This window comes from Oncorhynchus mykiss, chromosome 6 (genome assembly GCF_013265735.2).
Source record: "Oncorhynchus mykiss isolate Arlee chromosome 6, USDA_OmykA_1.1, whole genome shotgun sequence".
Classification (NCBI taxonomy): Eukaryota; Metazoa; Chordata; class Actinopteri; order Salmoniformes; family Salmonidae; genus Oncorhynchus; species Oncorhynchus mykiss.
Window position 1 is genome coordinate 87451000 of NC_048570.1, and position 22124 is coordinate 87473123.

The 22124-nt window shown below is 43.4% G+C and overlaps 2 protein-coding genes across 3 annotated transcripts in view; both read right to left on the bottom strand.

Annotated features, from left to right (window-relative positions):
* The window catches only part of LOC110512518 (activating signal cointegrator 1), an 87624-nt gene extending 84648 nt beyond the window's left edge, over positions 1–2976 (bottom strand). The window contains exons 1-4 of the mRNA XM_036981382.1: positions 2748–2976; positions 2133–2311; positions 1524–1876; positions 1286–1361 (exon numbers count right to left, since the gene is read on the bottom strand). Coding sequence (XP_036837277.1) covers positions 1286–1361; positions 1524–1876; positions 2133–2311; positions 2748–2830 — 691 coding nt within the window. The 5' untranslated portion in view covers positions 2831–2976. The remainder of the gene's footprint in view (positions 1–1285; positions 1362–1523; positions 1877–2132; positions 2312–2747) is intronic.
* Positions 2977–5447: 2471 nt separating this feature from the next.
* LOC110506946 (neuronal acetylcholine receptor subunit alpha-7) overlaps positions 5448–22124 on the bottom strand; it is a 41658-nt gene continuing 24981 nt past the window's right edge. For both annotated transcript variants that reach the window (XM_036981384.1, XM_036981385.1), the window contains 5 exons: positions 12724–12891; positions 11671–11865; positions 8227–8313; positions 7696–7805; positions 5448–7202 (listed from right to left, as the gene is read on the bottom strand). In XM_036981384.1, the coding sequence (XP_036837279.1) occupies positions 6669–7202; positions 7696–7805; positions 8227–8313; positions 11671–11865; positions 12724–12891 (1094 nt within the window). In that variant the 3' untranslated portion in view covers positions 5448–6668. The remainder of the gene's footprint in view (positions 7203–7695; positions 7806–8226; positions 8314–11670; positions 11866–12723; positions 12892–22124) is intronic.

Sequence of the window (22124 nt, forward strand, 5' to 3'; positions counted from 1 at the left end):
CAGAACATCTGCTATCTGGATTTGGGTAAAGGAGAACCTGGAGAGGCTTGAGCGAGTAGCTGCGGGGGGGGGAGCTGTTGGCCGAGGTTGGAGTAGCCAGGCGGAAGGCATGGCCAGCCGTTGAGAAATGCTTGTTGAAGTTTTCGATAATCATGGATTTATCGGTGGTGACCGTGTTACCTAGCCTCAGTGCAGTGGGCAGCTGGGAGGAGGTGCTCTTGTTCTCCATGGACTTCACAGTGTACCCAAGCTTTTTGGAGTTGGAGCTACAGGATGCAAACTTCTGCCTGAAGAAGCTGGCCTTAGCTTAGCTGACTGCGTGTATTGGTTCCTGACTTCCCTGAACAGTTACATATCGCGGGGACTATTCGATGCTATTGCAGTCCGCCACAGGATGTTTTTGTACTGGTCGAGGGCAGTCAGGTCTGGAGTGAACCAAGGGCTATATCTGTTCTTAGTTCTGCATTTTTTGAACGGAGCATGCTTATCTAAAATGGTGAGGAAGTTACTTTTAAAGAATGACCAGGCATCCTCAACTGACGGGATGAGGTCAATGTCCTTCCAGGATACCCGGGCCAGGTCGATTAGAAAGGCCTGCTCACAGAAGTGTTTTAGGGAGCGTTTGACAGTGATGAGGGGTGGTCGTTTGACTGCGGCTCCGTAGCGGATACAGGCAATGAGGCAGTGATCGCTGAGATCCTGGTTGAAGACAGATGGGTCTTCCAAATGGACAAAGACTCCAAGCATACTTCCAAAGTTGTGTCAAAATGGCTTAAGGACAACAAAGTCAAGGTATTGGAGTGGCCATCACAAAGCCCTGACCTCAATCCTATAGAAAATTTGTGGGCAGAACTGAAAAAGCGTGTGCAAGCAAGGAGGCCTACAAACCTGACTCAGTTACACCAGCTCTGTCACGAGGAATGGGCCAAAATTCACCCAACTTATTGTGGGAAGCTTGTGGAAGGCTACCTGAAACGTTTGATCCAAGTTAAACAATGTAAAGGCAATGCTACCAAATACTAATTGAGTGTATATAAACTTGTGACCCACTGGGAATGTGATGAAAGAAATAAAAGCTGAAATAAATCATTCTCTCTATTATTCGGACATTTCACATTCTTTGTGATCCTAACTGACCTGAGACAAGGAATTTTTACTAGGATTAAATGTCAGGAATTGTGAAAAACTGAGTTTAAATGTAATTGGCTAAGGTGTATGTAAACTTCCGACTTCAACAACTCTCTAATATGCTATGTAGATAGATACTACTGGTGGCTTGTCTCACCCATAAGTTTCTTGCGCAGTTTCTGACTTTTGTTGGAGTCTCGTTGCAGAATCTCTTGCTCCTCTTTGGTGCATACCTGGTTAATTCATAAAAGAACATGCGAAACCAGGGGAAAATACTTCTCTAAGAGGCCAAATTGAATTTGTATGAGTAACATGCATTCTAATAACTTACTGGGGAAACATAAAACAATCATAAAGTTAGAGGTCAGGTGATCTAAAACGGGTTTTCTTCTCACCAGGCTGCCGCAGAAGATGCAGGGCCCTGATCCCTCCTGCTCACACACAATGCGTCCGCAGCTCATGCAGTTGTTGATGAGGTTGTGCTTCTGGGCCAGACATTCGCAGGAATGGCGCCCGGGCAGCAGGATAGCCAGCTTGTCCTGGCCCTCTTTATTGTAGAGGCTCACAAATGTGTTCTTCTTCTTCTTCTGTGACGAGGAGCTGCCGCTCTCCTGGGCCTTCATTAGGTCAATGGGAGTTTTCACCACCTCAGGCTCAGGCTCTGCTTGGCTAACAGCCATCACCTCTTGCTTGTTCCTGCCTTTGCGCTTGGATTTCTTCTGGGAGTCCTTGGACATGTCTTGAGCATCTAGAGAAGCATATACTGGTTAGCTTTCCCTCTCATGCATGTACTTGTTACTGTGTTTGGACAGTCACTTAACAAGGACAGGATGGACATTACAACAGTCAGACTCACTCCCATTGTACTGTTGGCATTGTGCATTAGGAACCATATAGCCTGACAAGAAAACTACTTATAAAATACATATAACTTTAAAAATAAACATATCAAACAATAAGACAACAGGTCAGTGCCAATGTGGCAACGGAAGAAGGCATCCTACCTGTTCCTGACAGAGAGTTTATGGGGAACAGGCCAGTGCTGTCAGGAGTCAGTGTCTGAGACCGCTGCCATCTGTCCAGGAGTTCATCTATAAACTGCTTCTTCCTTCCATCAGTGCCCTGAAGGAGGTCCCCAACATACTCCGCTATCTCGTCCGCATTGTCGATGGACAGAATATACCTGTTGAGAGTGAGAAGAATGTCAATGAAACGCTTTTATAGCTAGCCTAGATAGCGGAGCTCGTTGTTGAAAGGTTGCCCTATGACAGCTAGGCCTACTTTGGTAAACCTTGATTTACGTCCATCTCATAGTCAGTCAGTCCATGCTTTGGCTTAGTAACTTATACTATGATTTTGACGAAGTGACATTAAGATATGGCCACCTGGAAAAGCTAGCTAGCTGGCTAGCTAGCAGGCAAGTGCAAATGGCTACATATATTGCTAGCTGAATGAACTGGAAAAATTTACAAGTTTACAGACCTAATAGTAATAATGATGTCGTTGACAATTTTATTAACTTTAACATGAGAGACAGCTTTAAAAGACAGACAGCTAGCTTGCTAGCAATGGCTAGCTCACTATTTTAAATCAACATTTAGCTAACGTTAGCTACTTACTGGACTATGTCTTCACTGGCCTCCAAGCCAAAGTTGTGGTGCAACTGGTCCACACACCATTGAAGCAAGGCATCCGACATCATGAAAGTTAAAACAACTTTAATATGGCAATTTCAATATAAGGATGTTAGCAACTCCTGTTGTAAGCCGGTTGAATAACAAATGCGCACGCAGGGTGCAACAAAGAATCCCTTCCCACCAGAAACAGTGTACTTAAGGATACTGAAGGTTCCTCCCAACTTTGACATAAAATTATGTCAATGACTTCATACAATACGAATAATTAGAAAATGTCAGCATATAATCAATTCACATGGAAGGTGAACATTTCAATCATACAGAACAACAACAATGTAGGTTTTAGCCACCCCACCTTTATTACAGCAAGTCACGTGTCTCGTTTGCCTATAAGCTTGATTCAGCATTACAGTCACTAGGTGGCAGTTTAGGAATTGACAAAACCTCTGTGAGAATGAACCATAGAGATGTATTGAGATTGCAACATTGTATCTGCCCCATTATGGCATCTGTGAGAGCATGTATTGAGATTGCAACATTTTATCTGCCCCATTATGGCATCTGTGAGAGCATGGGCAAATAAACGTTTGGTAAATAAACTGAGAGGGTGCATACTGCCACCTGGAGTGTGTTGTCTCAACAGGTATACAGTCAAGGTTGGAAATTTTGTGCCGCCTGCAGTTATGGAAAGTTTGCTCAGGAGTATAATGATTTATCTGATCCCTCCTGATGACCTGGATGGAATTATGTGATCCTTCCTGAACCCATAGGAAGTCCCATCCAGTTGACTACTTAAAAATGTTGAAAGTCCTCAATGGTGCTGCCCACTTTTAACCTGGCTTTTGGGCACTAGAGTCCTCTATACATCTATATGGAATGAACATCTCAGTGAACTGGTATCAAATGCATGCAATAGGTATTCTCAATCCAAGACCTAAAGCATGTGGGAGCCTGGGAAGCAACCCGTCTGCCTAGGGAGACTATGCAATAAGCATAGCCTACTTTCCCTGAAAGTTGAGATAGGTGTAGTTAGATACACATTTCTAGCGTATGTAGAAGTTTAGCTCACCTAAAGTTAACCGGAGAACATCAAATAGCCACAAATAATATAATTTAAAAAATCAGCCTTTACAAATGTTTATACAGTAAGTAACTAGGCCTATATAAAGTTTGTCAGTCGTAGACCCACCTTGGCCTCAATCTGAAATCAATAGACAACATTTCAACTTCATCATTGTACTTGCAGGGAGAATAAAACTTTATAGGCACGTCATTGTTATATAGTAGATACCAAATACTCTTTACAATGCCTTTTATGGGCCATAGTTCCAGTACCTCAAGTCTGATTTGTTCAACATTATACTGCCAGTATGATTATGGAAGGGGTTGCCAAAATACTAAGTGGAATATGCCTATCCATTACTGCAGCATTACATTATCCAGTGCTCAAATGCTCTTTTGATAACAAAGATTTATTGAAGAAATGGGTGTTGGTGGTTTGTCACACTCAGCAAATATTTAGCACAATCCACTTAGTTCCCTTCTTAGCATAATGGCTCTGTTGAATGAGCTCCAAGTGAAATCTTGACTATCTGCTGTGCTTGACTTAGGTGTCAGTACTAATGTTGGGTGCCGGTACTGTTAATATTTAGGTGCAGGAGCTCCACAATACTTTTGAGATAATATTCTATAAGAGGAACAGGAGCGCCACAATACTTTTGAGATAATATTCTATAAGAGGAACAGGAGCTCCACAGTACTTTTGAGATAATATTATATAAGAGGAACAGGAGCTCCACAATACTTTTGAGATAATATTCTATAAGAGGAACAGGAGCTCCACAGTACTTTTGAGATAATATTATATAAGTGGAACAGGAGCTCCACAGTACTTTTGAGATATTCTATAAGAGGGACAGGAGCTCCACAGTACTTTTGAGATATTCTATAAGAGGGACAGGAGCTCCACAGTACTTTTGAGATAATATTCTATAAGTGGAACAGGAGCTCCAGCAGTAGAAAGATTTAGGTGCCAGGCCTCAGTCCGGTAAGCTCCTGCCCAAGTCAAGCACTGACTATCTGACAAAGGTGGTTTATATATAATAAATAACATGCTGCTGGCTACAAATGACATCCCAAAGTTGTAAACAATGACATTTAAGAGCTGTATTTCAGAATCATTATACTTAGTCTGATTCTTAAAATGGATTACAATAGAAAATAACACAACAGCCTGATAGCAATATGTTTTCATCCTATACACTGCAAAAAGTAGAATGCCAACAGCTTTATCTGTTCATAATCATAACATTGTAATATTAAAATGGGAGATCAAGTCATGATAAAGTAGAATGCCAACAGCTTTATCTGTTCATAATCATAACATTGTAATATTAAAATGGGAGATCAAGTCATGATAAAGTAGATGTATATCTTACTGATCATTATTTCTGCTCTTGAATACCCATATAAGCAATGACTACATTTCTGAGGGATCACCATATCAGGTTTGCTCTTGCTGTTTGAAGACAATATGGACATTATATGTTATGTAGGTGATACTGTAATAAAGTTTATGCTCTTATTGATGAACTGAAGTGCTGAAAGTATAGCAATATACTGTAATATACTGCGTAAATATCCCACTTTACACATACTTAGTAAATGATAAAGAAACTGTAATTAAATCAAGATACATTGTTGTTCACATCTAGAAAAATACATTTATTTGTGAGAGTCCACAAAACATATACTGTATGTGGCACAGATACTTGATAATACAATAAAAGAAGATGAAGCTTCGATCAAAACAGGTTCAATTCCATTCATGTGTTTTAGAGAGGGAGAATGCACTGACATAATCAGTCCTCAAACTCCATGTACAGCATCTACAGTAAAACTGTTAAATAAACAACAACAAAAACAAGTGGTAACAAACACTTTAGTGAGAATGTCATGAATGGAGGCCACCTGGTCTTAGAGCATTTCATATGATTATTTACGTAAATCCAAGACACTGTCTTATGTCACCATACCAAACATAACATATACTCATTTGAGAGTCCCGGATTTATATTTACTATGCTACGTCTAGTCTATGAGACCAGGCTGATGGAGGACATGTTGCACCTGTCACAAATCTTCTAGGGATGCTTTATAAGCCCAAGCACTACGACGTATTGAAATGATCAGTAAATAAACAAAAAGGCAATTAAATCAGTTTTTTTTTTTTAAATGTACAGGTGCAAACATAATTCTGATGGAGTATTGTGTTCTGTTCTTGTAGACATACTGATGATGATGATGCAATAAAGTTGCCAAAACTCAAAAAGGTGTTTTTGTGATGGATATTTTCAAATCACAGAAAACTACACACTACATATCATCACACGATCTACAAACACAAAACCAACAATAACTTTGACAGAAACCTTGAACCCAAAGGTATCGATCAATTTTTCTTTACACCACATAAGAGAAAAGGTTTTGAACGTTTTGAACTGAGAGAGTTATAAAGGGTGGCCAATAAGCAATTACTCAAGTGGACAAAAACACATTGGATTCAATTGAAGTAACCTTGGTATTTATAAAGCTATACAAGGCATGGCTATTACCTCTTCTGTGTTGGTTGGCTGTAATACCTAAGGCCTAGATTCCTTTAAGCCAGTTACATACAACACGGTTTTCCACCAGATGACATCCTGCAGCATCCTGCAGGGATATAGTTGAATGTGAAAAAACTGTACATCTTGTAAATTGAATATTTATGCAGACATAATGTATTCTCTCTCTATATCACAGACAAATATTCAATCATTTGATATAAGTATGTGTCTTGTAATGTGAGATTTCAAAAACAATGTAGTGTATTTATTGGCTAAAGCATGTGAACGTTTCAAGCTCTCAGGTAAAGAAGTCTTTGGAAATGGCTTCTACAAAGTTAGGTGCCGACATGAGGATACCGATGGTGCAGAGGATGGTGAAGAGAGAGAAGGCCATGAGACAGAGCCGGTCGATCACTGAAGCCGCAAACTTCCACTCGTTGCACACCAACTCATCCTCATCTTGGTCGCGGAAACGCTTGGCGATGTAGCGCACCTCATCCAGGAGCTTGGCCAGATCGGGCTCCAGGCTCCCCGCCGAAGAGGTGGGCCGCGTGGGCAAAAGCACCTCGTCCTCCCCCCGACCACACACCAGACGGCCGCACAGCACTCCGGAGTCGGGGGAGGTGGCAGCTGTAGTGTAGTGCATGCTCTCCAGGCCGATGTAGAGCATGTTGCCGTTGGTGGAGTGGGGGGCTGAGGCGCTGGTGTTCAGGTCCATGCTGGTGAGGCTCCCACGGGGATGCTTGTTGTGGCAAGCCGGGCGTACACGGTCCTCACCGGGCCGCTTCATACGCAGGAACCAGGCGCACCAGTTGAGCAGAATCACCCGAGTCTTCACACAATCAGAGAGTAAAACCAGAATGAATGTACTGTGCCAGCAGTGTACTGACTGGAGATACTAAGAGAGAGAATATTAAACTTTCACTCAAATCCTCCCAGCATGATTCCTTTGAATGAGGTGTTCTGACACTCAGTGGTGACGATCGCACGACAACAGTGTTCCCTGGCCCTTCACGCTATCATGGCTGCCTAATCCTCCCCTGCTTCTAATTGTCCAAAAGTCTTCCTCAGCCCTCCACTATGATAGCCAATGTTCTAGCACAAAATGGCTACTGGGCATCACTCAGATTGGTGCTACACATTGTCAGTGAATAACTTTCCCCTTACCAGGCAAAGGGTTTTGAGAACTATTCTAAAGCACTCTATCACTGAAAGGCTTTCTTTGGCAGAATCACAACAATGGGAGTCCGGATGTAGAACTAGTGAGTAACTAATAAGATTTCATAGTAATTTCAGATACTGAGTTTGTGTAAAAATACACTCACCCACTTAGGCATCTTGCTTCCATCAGGATCGTGATGGTGATATTGTAAGACCAGAACCGTAGCGATCACAGAGAGACCCACAATGACCATGGTGGTGGCAAAGTACTGAGCTACAATACAGAGAAAGAGAAAGAGAGAGAGAGAGAGAGAGAGAGAGAGAGAGAGAGAGAGAGAGAGAGAGAGAGAGAGAGAGAAAGAGAGGACAGAGAGGAAGAGATATGAATGTGGACAGAGGACTAGTGGCTAAATGACAGAACTCCCCATACCATAAGTTACTGAAATGGGCATAATTTTATCTCAATGAGAGGTTCTCATTTGTCACTCTTCCCAAATCAATATCTTTCAGGTTAAGAAATAGCCTCCCACACAAGTGAGTGGTTTGATAAATACAGAGATTAGGAATTTACACTGAGTCACTTCCAAGCCTCCAATAGCTCTTCCTCTCCTGAAGATGATTCAATTATACTGTTGGCCTTTTCAAAATGCAGCCATTACAATTGTAATTTCCAATTTAAAAATAGACAATCTTACCGATTAGAGGTACTGAGTCAGAGGTTGCAGGCATGATCTCTGCAACCAGCAACATGAAGACGGTCAGTGAGAGCAGCACTGTTATCCCTGGAACGAAACGTAAATTAGTTAATGTAGTCTGTGTGATTAATAGTATGGTTATTTTGGAACGTGAAATAATCCTTAAAATTATATTAAACAGACTACACATTTTAACAAACACAATTTTACACATAGGCCTAACATTATTTTGTACATTTCTGAGTCGTGTTTTTTTTTAACAAAATGGCTTGCTATGAATACCAATCTATAATTTATTCAGGTGGAATCATCTGCTGTATTGTGTCACATTGCAGCATACTATCCCTGTGTACCCAATGGGTTCAACTGGATTTCACCAAGGCATATTGAGTGGCATTGTATTCTGTTCTATTCTAGTCTGCATTTCACTGTGCTCTGTTCTATTGTTTATCCCATCCATGTAATCAAACAGTATTCTGTTTTATTATTATGCTAATTTACACAGTCTTCGGTTTCCTGCTTTTGTCAGAATCCAGTGCTGCTTCACTGGGTTTTAGCCTACAATGACAGAGGGATCTGAAATAGCAACATCTACTATTGTGGTTCATCATCATACTGCCTTGAGGCGAACAGGGTTCGAGTGGAAATGTGGGAACGACATCAAACACCTGTGGGTGGAGATTTAAGACAATCCCCCCCTGAAGCTTGCTAACGAGCTTGCTGGGTCTCTAAGCCACTGAATTCCAGGGATAGAACGGGGACTGAATATCTCTAAGTGATTAGATGTCAATTCCTCGGTATCTCAAAGCACACCGGCTCACCTTTCACTCGCTAGGAACTTCTCTTCTGTGTGTTCCTGACAATAACCATAGCAACAGCTACTTTTCCCAAATGTCAAACTCGTCAGCCAGGTAACAAACTGCCAGCCAGGTAACAAACTGCCAGCCAGGTAACAAACTGCCAGCCAGGTAACAAACTGTCAGCCAGGTATCAAACTGCCAGCCAGGTAACAAACTGCCAGCCAGGTAACAAACTGCCAGCCAGGTAACAAACTGCCAGCCAGGTAACAAACTGCCAGCCAGGTAACAAACTGCCAGCCAGGTAACAAACTGCCAGCCAGGTAACAAACTGTCAGCCAGGTATCAAACTGCCAGCCAGGTAACAAACTGCCAGCCAGGTAACAAACTGCCAGCCAGGTAACAAACTGTCAGCCAGGTAACAACTCAGTAAATAAGGTGTTGGTAGCTAAATTATTTAAATCTTAGACAAATAGTAGCAACATATCCTAAGTAGGTCCTCTGCAGCTCAGTTGGTAGAGCATGGCGCTTGCAAAGCAAGGATATTGGGTTTGATTCTCGGCACCACCCATACGTAAACAATCTATGTACGCATGACTGTAAATCGCTTTGGATGAAAGCATCTGCTGAATGGCATATAGGTTATCAATTGGCACATTACAAAAGGGAAATGTTGAAAATATCTCTATCTAATCCGCCCAGAGTCTGAGCATGGCTGAACTAAGAAAATAAACCAACTAAGACTTAAAAACTAAAGACAGTAGAAATATAATTATTAACGGCCGTGACTCACTCGATGCGTTCTCAGATTGAAGCACAATTCTCCTCGCTAAATGAAAAAACATCAGCCAGGCATGTCTAAAATAAGACTTCAACTGAGAAGACAGCTCGCTGATTTAATTTCCGACAGCTATTGATCGTAGATGCTTGACCTGTGACTCACTGTCAGGGATGTCCCAAATGGAACCCTTTAACCCATAGGGCTCTGGTCAAAAGTAGTGCACCATTAAGGGAATAGGGTTCAATAGTAGTGCACTATAAAGGAAATAGGGTTCAATAGTAGTGCACTATAAAGGGAATAGGGTTCAATAGTAGTGCACTATAAAGGAAATAGGGTTCAATAGTAGTGCACTATAAAGGAAATAGGGTTCAATAGTAGTGCACTATAAAGGAAATAGGGTTCAAAAGTTGTGCACTATAAAGGAAATAGGGTTCAAAAGTTGTGCACTATAAAGGAAATAGGGTTCAATAGTAGTGCACTATAAAGGGAATAGGGTTCAATAGTAGTGCACTATAAAGGAAATAGGGTTCAATAGTGGTGCACTATAAAGGGAATAGGGTTCAATAGTAGTGCACTATAAAGGGAATAGGGTTCAATAGTAGTGCACTATAAAGGGAATAGGGTTCAATAGTAGTGCACTATAAAGGAAATAGGGTTCAATAGTAGTGCACTATAAAGGGAATAGGGTTCAATAGTAGTGCACTATAAAGGGAATAGGGTTCAAGAGTAGTGCACTATAAAGGGAATAGGGTTCCATTTGAGACACAAGTTAATGTTGGCAGGTGTGTTCACTGCACCCCCAAGGACCATAAAGACAACAGCAGTGTTGACCCTGCCTGGATATTCATGTCTCTCTTTCCCCTGATCAACAGTCCCTGTCTCTGTTCAAGTCAGCCATGACAGTTTCCTCAGTAGGAACTGAAGCTGAATACATATTCTGTTGTGCATTGATCACTTCTAAAAAGGATGACAGATAATGGTGTTGGTTGGTTGATACAGTAAGTCTTCATCATAAAGGCAGATGGTGTTTTGTGATGGTCACACTTTCCACTAAGTTTGATTCATAAATCTTTACACAGTCTAAAAACAACATGGCAGCATTAAATCATGTATTACAGCAAGATGTTTTTTTATTCGTTTGAAGTTTGACTGACTACATCAAACACATTTCCTGCTTTCCCCATCACCCCTCTAGACACTCAAACAGCTGCCACACACACACACACACACACACACAGCTCTTTTGGAGAAACACTGGGTTAATTAAGGAAACCATCTCCATTGCAGGCTCCTAATCTTTCCAACGAGACGTGTAGACATGCATAAATCGCCCGGCATGCCTTGATGCCTTATACAGCTCGAAGCCAACAGTCAGCACTCAGCCAGGTTCTGAGAGATGGAAATAGGATGTTCAATATGATTCTCTTAGCACTGAATGATAAATCAGAGTAATCTGGAGACTGAAGCCTGACTTCTGAAAGGTGAATAAGAATTTGCTTGATGACCAACTGCTGGAGCTTTTCATGAATATTTTTCCAGTGGCTGGTTTCCCTCAGTGAGGATTGAGTGAATACTGAGTTATAAACTCAAAATAATAATAAGTGTATTACCTTATGAGAAGTATAGGGTGTCTTGCCTGGCATGTAAGTTTTAATTTAATTTTAATTTAACAAGTCAGTTAAGAACAAATTCTTATTTTCAATGACGGCCTAGGAACAGTGGGTTAACAACCCCACACCCCTAGTTACAGTTGTTGATTTAATAACCTATTTATAACCTATTTATGTTTAATGTCCAATAGTAGTAATCCACCCAACCATCCATCCATCCATTCATCCCATCCACCCACCAACCCACGGAGCTGACCCAGTGATATCTTCTCCCCAGAGTCTGCAGGCAGTAGGAAGACAAGCAGGGCCAAGGTGGAGATGAGAACACATGGGATGAGGAGGTTGAGGCCATAGTAGAGGGTACGTCTACGCATCACCACAGTAAAGGTTACGTCAGGGTAAGGCTCCTTACAACAGTCGTAGAAGCGCTCGTTTCTGCGCCCCGGCACCTCTGTATCATACACCAGGAAGACAACAATATAGGAAGTCAATTACAGTTTGAGGACTCAATTTGGGTTGTGATGATTTGCAGTAATGGATGTCTTTTTCCCCCCAGGCAAATTAATGGTGTTTCACAATAAGGAAACTGTTGTAAGTTAAGGGTGTTGGGAGTTTGAACCTGAATCAAATGATCCTGTTAGTTTTCATCAGTTCCCCATTACAGTAATAGTGTCTGCCATTTTTTAATAAGCAGTCCAACATGCAAGAAAAACTATATTCAGCGCTGGGATGGCATTTCATTAGAACCCCTCTCTTGTAAACACATTAGTCAATTTGCCAGGGATTCCGTAGAAGCATTTCATTAGAACCCCTCTCTTGTAAACACATTAGTCAATTTGCCAGGGATTCCGTAGAAGCATTTCATTAGAACCCCTCTCTTGTAAACACATTAGTCAATTTGCCAGGGATTCCGTAGAAGCCAATTTCACTAAAGATCTGTACTGCTGAGGAAAAGCCTTTAAAATGAATTCTCCTATTTTATTTAAATGTGATCAATCATACATACAGGATCTAGCTTTTATAGTTTGACCATCGAGTTTGAAAGTTAAACTCAAAATTTAAAAAAATATAGTCTGGGTATATTTGTGAGTTATCCCAAACTTCCATGCTTGTTCAAAACAGTTATTGTAATAATTTGATGTAATATTGTAATTTAGAGACTTTTATCCAAAACAGATACTGTAAGAATAATACCGGTATATGGCCCATACAGGACTGGCAGCACAGTCTTCCAAACAACCTTGCCATCAGAACCCAGGTTTTGTGGTGACAATATCTTGTCCAATACTGGCCAGCCACTAACTCTTACCCACTAGGTCCCACTCTCCGTTGGGGATGTAACCTGTGATATCTGCCTCGATCATCTGTAGGTCCAGAGACCAGCCCCCATAGGTCCAAGAGCCAAATTTCAGGTCACACCTCTGGAGATCAAAGGGAAACCAGCGCACATCTATGTAGCAGGTGCTCTTAAAGATGCCTGTGTTGGAACATGAAGAGGAGAGGGGAGAGAAACATGAGGAGAGAAAGAGAGGGAGATAAATGGGAGGGATGGAGAGAGAGAGAGAAGCAAAAGTTAGAGCTAGAGAGATAATTTTCAGAGGGTATAAAGATATGAAAGACAAAGTCCTATACACCACAACAACAGTCCTATACAACACAACAACAGTCCTATACACCACAACAACAGTCCTATACACCACAACAACAGTAAAGACACCACAACAACAGTAAAGACACCACAACAACAGTCCTATACACCACAACAACAGTCCTATACACCACAACAACAGTCCTATACACCACAACAACAGTAAAGACACCACAACAACAGTCCTATACACCACAAAAACAGTCCTATACACCACAACAACAGTAAAGACACCACAACAACAGTCCTATACACCACAACAACAGTCCTATACACCACAACAACAGTCCTATACACCACAACAACAGTCCTATACACCACAACAACAGTAAAGACACCACAACAACAGTCCTATACACCACAACAACAGTCCTATACACCACAACAACAGTCCTATACACCACAACAACAGTCCTATACACCACAACAACAGTCCTATACACCACGACAACAGTCAAGACAGTACTATACACCACAACAACAGTAAAGACAGTACTATACACCACAACAACAGTCCTATACACCACAACAACAGTAAAGACACCACAACAACAGTCCTACACACCACAACAACAGTCCTATACACCACAACAACAGTCCTATACACCACAACAACAGTAAAGACACCACAACAACAGTCCTATACACCACAACAACAGTCCTATACACCACAACAACAGTCCTATACACCACAACAACAGTAAAGACACCACAACAACAGTCCTATACACCACAACAACAGTCCTATACACCACAGCAACAGTGAAGACAATCCTATACACCACAACAACAGTGAAGACAATCCGATACACCCCAACGATAGTAAAGACAGTCCCATACACCACAACAACAGTAAAGACAGTCCCATACATCACAACAACAGTAAAGACAGTCCTATACACCACAACGACAGTAAAGACAGTCCTATACACCACAACAACAGTAAAGACAGTCTCATACACCACAACAACAGTCCTATACACCACAACAACAGTCCTATACACCACAACAACAGTCCTATACACCACAACAACAGTCCTATACACCACAACAACAGTCCTATACACCACAACAACAGTCCTATACACCACAACAACAGTCCTATACACCACAACAACAGTAAAGACAGTACTATACACCACAACAACAGTCCTATATTCCACAACAGTCCTATACACCACAACAACAGTCCTATACACCACAACAACAGTCCTATACACCACAACAACAGTAAATACACCACAACAACAGTAAAGACACCACAACAACAGTAAAGACACCACAACAACAGTCCTATACACAACAACAACAGTCCTATACACCACAACAACAGTAAAGACACCACAACAACAGTCCTATACACCACAACAACAGTCCTATACACCACAACAACAGTAAAGACACCACAACAACAGTCCTATACACCACAACAACAGTCCTATACACCACAACAACAGTCCTATACACCACAACAACAGTCCTATACACCACAACAACAGTAAAGACACCACAACAACAGTAAAGACAGTCCTATACACCACAACAACAGTCCTATACACCACAACAACAGTGAAGACAATCCTATACACCACAACAACAGTAAAGACACCACAACAACAGTAAAGACAGTCCTATACACCACAACAGTCCTATACACCACAACAACAGTGAAGACAATCCTATACACCACAACAACAGTGAAGACAATCCGATACACCCCAACGATAGTAAAGACAGTCCCATACACCACAACAACAGTAAAGACAGTCCCATACACCACAACAACAGTAAAGACACCACAACAACAGTAAAGACACCACAACAACAGTCCTATACACCACAACAACAGTCCTATACACCACAACAACAGTCCTATACACCACAACAACAGTAAAGACACCACAACAACAGTCCTATACACCACAACAACAGTCCTATACACCACAGCAACAGTGAAGACAATCCTATACACCACAACAACAGTGAAGACAATCCGATACACCCCAACGATAGTAAAGACAGTCCCATACACCACAACAACAGTAAAGACAGTCCCATACATCACAACAACAGTAAAGACAGTCCTATACACCACAACGACAGTAAAGACAGTCCTATACACCACAACAACAGTAAAGACAGTCTCATACACCACAACAACAGTCCTATACACCACAACAACAGTCCTATACACCACAACAACAGTCCTATACACCACAACAACAGTCCTATACACCACAACAACAGTCCTATACACCACAACAACAGTCCTATACACCACAACAACAGTCCTATACACCACAACAACAGTCCTATACACCACAACAACAGTAAAGACAGTACTATACACCACAACAACAGTCCTATATTCCACAACAGTCCTATACACCACAACAACAGTCCTATACACCACAACAACAGTCCTATACACCACAACAACAGTCCTATACACCACAACAACAGTAAATACACCACAACAACAGTAAAGACACCACAACAACAGTAAAGACACCACAACAACAGTCCTATACACAACAACAACAGTCCTATACACCACAACAACAGTAAAGACACCACAACAACAGTCCTATACACCACAACAACAGTCCTATACACCACAACAACAGTAAAGACACCACAACAACAGTCCTATACACCACAACAACAGTCCTATACACCACAACAACAGTCCTATACACCACAACAACAGTCCTATACACCACAACAACAGTAAAGACACCACAACAACAGTAAAGACAGTCCTATACACCACAACAACAGTCCTATACACCACAACAACAGTGAAGACAATCCTATACACCACAACAACAGTAAAGACACCACAACAACAGTAAAGACAGTCCTATACACCACAACAGTCCTATACACCACAACAACAGTGAAGACAATCCTATACACCACAACAACAGTGAAGACAATCCGATACACCCCAACGATAGTAAAGACAGTCCCATACACCACAACAACAGTAAAGACAGTCCCATACACCACAACAACAGTAAAGACACCACAACAACAGTAAAGACACCACAACAACAGTCCTATACACCACAACAACAGTCCTATACACCACAACAACAGTCCTATACACCACAACAACAGTAAAGACACCACAACAACAGTCCTATACACCACAAAAACAGTCCTATACACCACAACAACAGTAAAGACACCACAACAACAGTCCTATACACCACAACAACAGTCCTATACACCACAACAACAGTCCTATACACCACAACAACAGTCCTATACACCACAACAACAGTAAAGACACCACAACAACAGTCCTATACACCACAACAACAGTCCTATACACCACAACAACAGTCCTATACACCACAACAACAGTCCTATACACCACAACAACAGTCCTATACACCACGACAACAGTCAAGACAGTACTATACACCACAACAACAGTAAAGACAGTACTATACACCACAACAACAGTCCTATACACAACAACAACAGTCCTATACACCACAACAACAGTAAAGACACCACAACAACAGTCCTACACACCACAACAACAGTCCTATACACCACAACAACAGTCCTATACACCACAACAACAGTAAAGACACCACAACAACAGTCCTATACACCACAACAACAGTCCTATACACCACAACAACAGTCCTATACACCACAACAACAGTAAAGACACCACAACAACAGTCCTATACACCACAACAACAGTCCTATACACCACAGCAACAGTGAAGACAATCCTATACACCACAACAACAGTGAAGACAATCCGATACACCCCAACGATAGTAAAGACAGTCCCATACACCACAACAACAGTAAAGACAGTCCCATACATCACAACAACAGTAAAGACAGTCCTATACACCACAACGACAGTAAAGACAGTCCTATACACCACAACAACAGTAAAGACAGTCTCATACACCACAACAACAGTCCTATACACCACAACAACAGTCCTATACACCACAACAACAGTCCTATACACCACAACAACAGTCCTATACACCACAACAACAGTCCTATACACCACAACAACAGTCCTATACACCACAACAACAGTAAAGACAGTACTATACACCACAACAACAGTCCTATATTCCACAACAGTCCTATACACCACAACAACAGTCCTATACACCACAACAACAGTCCTATACACCACAACAACAGTCCTATACACCACAACAACAGTAAATACACCACAACAACAGTAAAGACACCACAACAACAGTAAAGACACCACAACAACAGTCCTATACACAACAACAACAGTCCTATACACCACAACAACAGTAAAGACACCACAACAACAGTCCTATACACCACAACAACAGTCCTATACACCACAACAACAGTCCTATACACCACAACAACAGTCCTATACACCACAACAACAGTCCTATACACCACAACAACAGTCCTATACACCACAACAACAGTAAAGACACCACAACAACAGTAAAGACAGTCCTATACACCACAACAACAGTCCTATACACCACAACAACAGTGAAGACAATCCTATACACCACAACAACAGTAAAGACACCACAACAACAGTAAAGACAGTCCTATACACCACAACAGTCCTATACACCACAACAACAGTGAAGACAATCCTATACACCACAACAACAGTGAAGACAATCCGATACACCCCAACGATAGTAAAGACAGTCCCATACACCACAACAACAGTAAAGACAGTCCCATACACCACAACAACAGTAAAGACAGTCCTATACACCACAACGACAGTAAAGACAGTCCTATACACCACAACAACAGTAAAGACAGTCCTATACACCACAACAGAGAACTCAAATCAGAGAAATAGGGATGAGTGCCCAGTAATCTATCATGAGAAAGACAGGCATAAAACATCTTCATCTGTATTAAAGAAAACTATTAGAGGATGAGAAAACAACTCTCTGGCGGGAGACAAAGGCCATAAAAGAGAAGGCAGTGCAAAATGGTTTTCCATTTACATGCAATGGAGACCGGCCCACGAAGACAAACGCCCCAAAATGTCATTTGTTTCTGAAAAACTGATCTTCTCTACACCGTTTCTGCCTGCCTCTTCACTCATACTGCTCAACCATTGTGGTCTAACCCAATGACTTTCTTGTGCAGTAAAGCATTGATAAAGCTTTGGCCATAATGGTTTGTCTGATTGAACAAGTGTTCATTTTGAAAAGTTAGGAAGCAATTTGTCCACAACGCCACTATCAATTCAGAGGAAATCTAGTAATGAGCTATTTCCAGCCATATATTTGGATGCTGCGGTACATAGACCCAGTGTTGTCTTACAGTAAGGGAAAAGTAAGAGGGAACAGAACAGTAATCACCCACACTGACAGGTTGAGGACGTACTCACATGGTAAGCGCACGTGTCTGACAGTCTCTCTCTGTGTGTGTGTGTGTGTGTGTGTGTGTGTGTGTGTGTGTGTGTGTGTGTGTCCGAGGAGCGGAGTTGATAAGACAGAGTCATGGCTCTTTTGACGCTGTGTGTCTTGATAGTTCTGGTTCAGTAAGGGCTTGGTCAGACAGCACCTACTCTATAGTATATTAAGGGGCTTGGTCAGACAGCACCTACTCTACAGTATATTAAGGGGCTTGGTCAGACAGCACCTACTCTACAGTATATTAAGGGGCTTGGTCAGACAGCACCTACTCTACAGTATATTAAGGGGCTTGGTCAGACAGCACCTACTCTACAGTATATTAAGGGGCTTGGTCAGACAGCACCTACTCTATAGTATATTAAGGGGCTTGGTCAGACAGCACCTACTCTACAGTATATTAAGGGCTTGGTCAGACAGCACCTACACTACTGTATATTAAGGGGCTTGTTCAGACAGCACCTACACTACAGTATAATAAGACAGAACCTACACTCAGAGCCGTGTGGCCCTATATGTAACGAATGTCGTCGGGAGAAGGAGAAGAGGACCAAGGTGCAGCGTGGTAAGTATTCATAATATGTTTAATAAATATGAACACTAGAACAAAAACAACAAACGAACAGTTCAGCAAGGTGCAATACACAAAACAACTACCTACAAACACAGGTGGGAACAGGCTACCTAAGTATGGTTCTCAATCAGAGACAAAGATAGACAGCCTCTGATTGGGAACCATACCAGGCCAAACACAGAAATACAAAACATAGAATGAAAAACATAGAATTCCCACCCCAACTCACGCCCTGACCAAACCAAAATAGAGACATGAAAAGGAACTAAGGTCAGAACGTGACAGTACCCCCCCCCCCCCCCCCAAAGGTGCGGACTCCAGACGCAAAACCTGAACCTATAGGGCAGGGTCTGGGTGGGCATTTCACCGCGGTGGCGGCTCTGGTGCAGGACGTAGACCCCACTCCACCTTAGTCTTGGCCCACTTAGGTGGCGCCTCTGGAGTGGCGACCATCGCCGCCGACCCCAAACTGGGGACCCTTACCGCGGGCCCAGAATAGAAGGGAGACTCTGGCGGCGCCGGACAGGCGGGAGACTCTGGCAGCTTTGGACTGACCGGCGGCTCTGGCAGCTCCGGACAGGCGGGAGGCTCTGGCAGCTCCGGACAGGTGGGCGGCTCTGGCAGCTCCGGACAGGAGGGCGGCTCTGGCAGCTCCGGACAGGAGGGCGGCTCTGGCAGCTCCGGACAGGCGGGAGGCTCTGGCAGCTCCGGACAGGCGGGAGGCTCTGGCAGCTCCGGACAGGCGGGAGGCTCTGGCAGCTCCGGACAGGAGAGCGGCTCTGGCAGCTCCGGACTGGAGGGAGACTTGGTTCTGGGAGCAGGCACAGGACTCACCAGGCTAGGGAGACATACAGGCGGCCTCTTCCTTGGCGGAGGCACCGGATGCACTGGAGGTCTCGAGCAACGAGCCTGCACAACCTGTCCTGGCTGGATCCCCCCTGTAGCCCGGCAAGTGCCGAGAGTTGGAACAGACCGCACTGGGCTGCGCTGGCGAACCGGGGACACCGTGCGTAGGGCTGGTGCCGTATAACCCGGGCCGAGGAGACGCACTGGAGACCAGATGCGCTGAGCCGGCATCATCCCTCCTGGCTCGATGCCCACTCTAGCCCGGACGATTCGAGGAGCTGCGATGTAGCGCACCGGGCTATGCGTGCGCACTGGGGACACTATGCGTGCATTTCACCGCATAACACGGTACCTGCCCGGTCACTCTCTCGCCACGGCAAGCACGGGGTCTCCTACCTGACTTCGCCAATCTCCCTGTGCGACCCCCCCCAATACATTTTTGGGGCTGCCTTGCCAGCCGTGTTCCCTCAAATCGCTGGCTCCCTCTACCTGCTGCCTCCGCTCTCCTGGTTGCCTCCACCTGTTCCCATGCGAGGCGATCCCTTCCAGCTAGGATCTCCTCCCATGTGTAGGAATACTTCCCGTCCAGAATGTCCTCCCATGACCATGAGCCCATTCCACGGTGCTCCTGGTTACCACGCTGCTTGGTCCTTTTTTGGTGGGTAGTTCTGTAACGATTTTCGTTGGTGGAAGGAGAGGAGGACCAAAATGCAGCGTGGTACGTATCCATAATACCATTTAATCAAGAATGAATACAAAATACAAAAGAACAAGAGAATAAATGAAAACCGAAACAGTCCCGTATGGTGCAAACACTGAAATGGAAAATAACTACCCACAAACCATAGTGGGAAAACAGGCTGCCTTAGTATGGTTCTCAATCAGAGACAACGATTGACAGTTGCCTCTAATTGGGAACCATACCAGGCCAAACACATAGAACTACAAAACATAGAATTCCCACCCCAACTCACGCCCTGACCAACCTAAAACAGAGACATAAAAAAGGAACTAAGGTCAGGACGTGACAATGTAAGTGAATTGCGGGAACAGCAATCAGGTAAACATGTGTTCTCTCCTCTCCAAGTTTATCAGCAAATAACAGTAACGTTAAGTTGATGTGCTAGCTTGCAGCACATCTCTCTCTAGTCTGTCTGTCTTGCTAACCTAGTTGGGCAGTGCATCTCTCTCTAGTCTGTCTGTCTTGCTAACCTAGCTGGGCAGTGCATCTCTCTCTGGTCTGTGTCTTGCTAACCTAGCTGGGCAGTGCATCTCTCTCTAGTCTGTCTGTCTTGCTAACCTAGCTGGGCAGTGCATCTCTCTCTAGTCTGTCTGTCTTGCTAACCTAGCTGGGCAGTGCATCTCGCTCTAGTCTGTCTGTCTTGCTAACCTAGCTGGGCAGTGCATCTCTCTCTAGTCTGTCCGTCTTGCTAACCTAGCTGGGCAGTGCATCTCTCTCTAGTCTGTCTGTCTTGCTAACCTAGCTGGGCAGTGCATCTCTCTCTAGTCTGTCTGTCTTGCTAACCTAGTTGGGCAGTGCATCTCTCTCTAGTCTGTCTGTCTTGCTAACCTAGCTGGGCAGTGCATCTCTCTCTAGTCTGTCTCTCTTGCTAACCTAGTTGGGCAGTGCATCTCTCTCTAGTCTGTCTGTCTTGCTAACCTAGCTGGGCAGTGCATCTCTCTCTAGTCTGTCTGTATTGCTAACCTAGCTGGGCAGTGCATCTCTCTCTAGTCTGTCTGTCTTGCTAACCTAGTTGGGCAGTGCACCTCTCTCTAGTCTGTCTGTCTTGCTAACCTAGTTGGGCAGTGCATCTCTCTCTAGTCTGTCTGTCTTGCTAACCTAGCTGGGCAGTGCATCTCTCTCTAGTCTGTTTGTCTTGCTAACCTAGCTGGGCAGTGCATCTCTCTCTAGTCTGTCTGTCTTGCTAACCTAGCTGGGCAGTGCATCTCTCTCTAGTCTGTCTGTCTTGCTAACCTAGTTGGGCAGTGCACCTCTCTCTAGTCTGTCTGTCTTGCTAACCTAGTTGGGCAGTGCATCTCTCTCTAGTCTGTCTGTCTTGCTAACCTAGCTGGGCAGTGTATCTCTCTCTAGTCTGTCTGTCTTGCTAACCTAGCTGGGCAGTGCATCTCTCTCTAGTCTGTCTGTCTTGCTAACCTAGCTGGGCAGTGCATCTCTCTCTAGTCTGTCTGTCTTGCTAACCTAGCTGGGCAGTGCATCC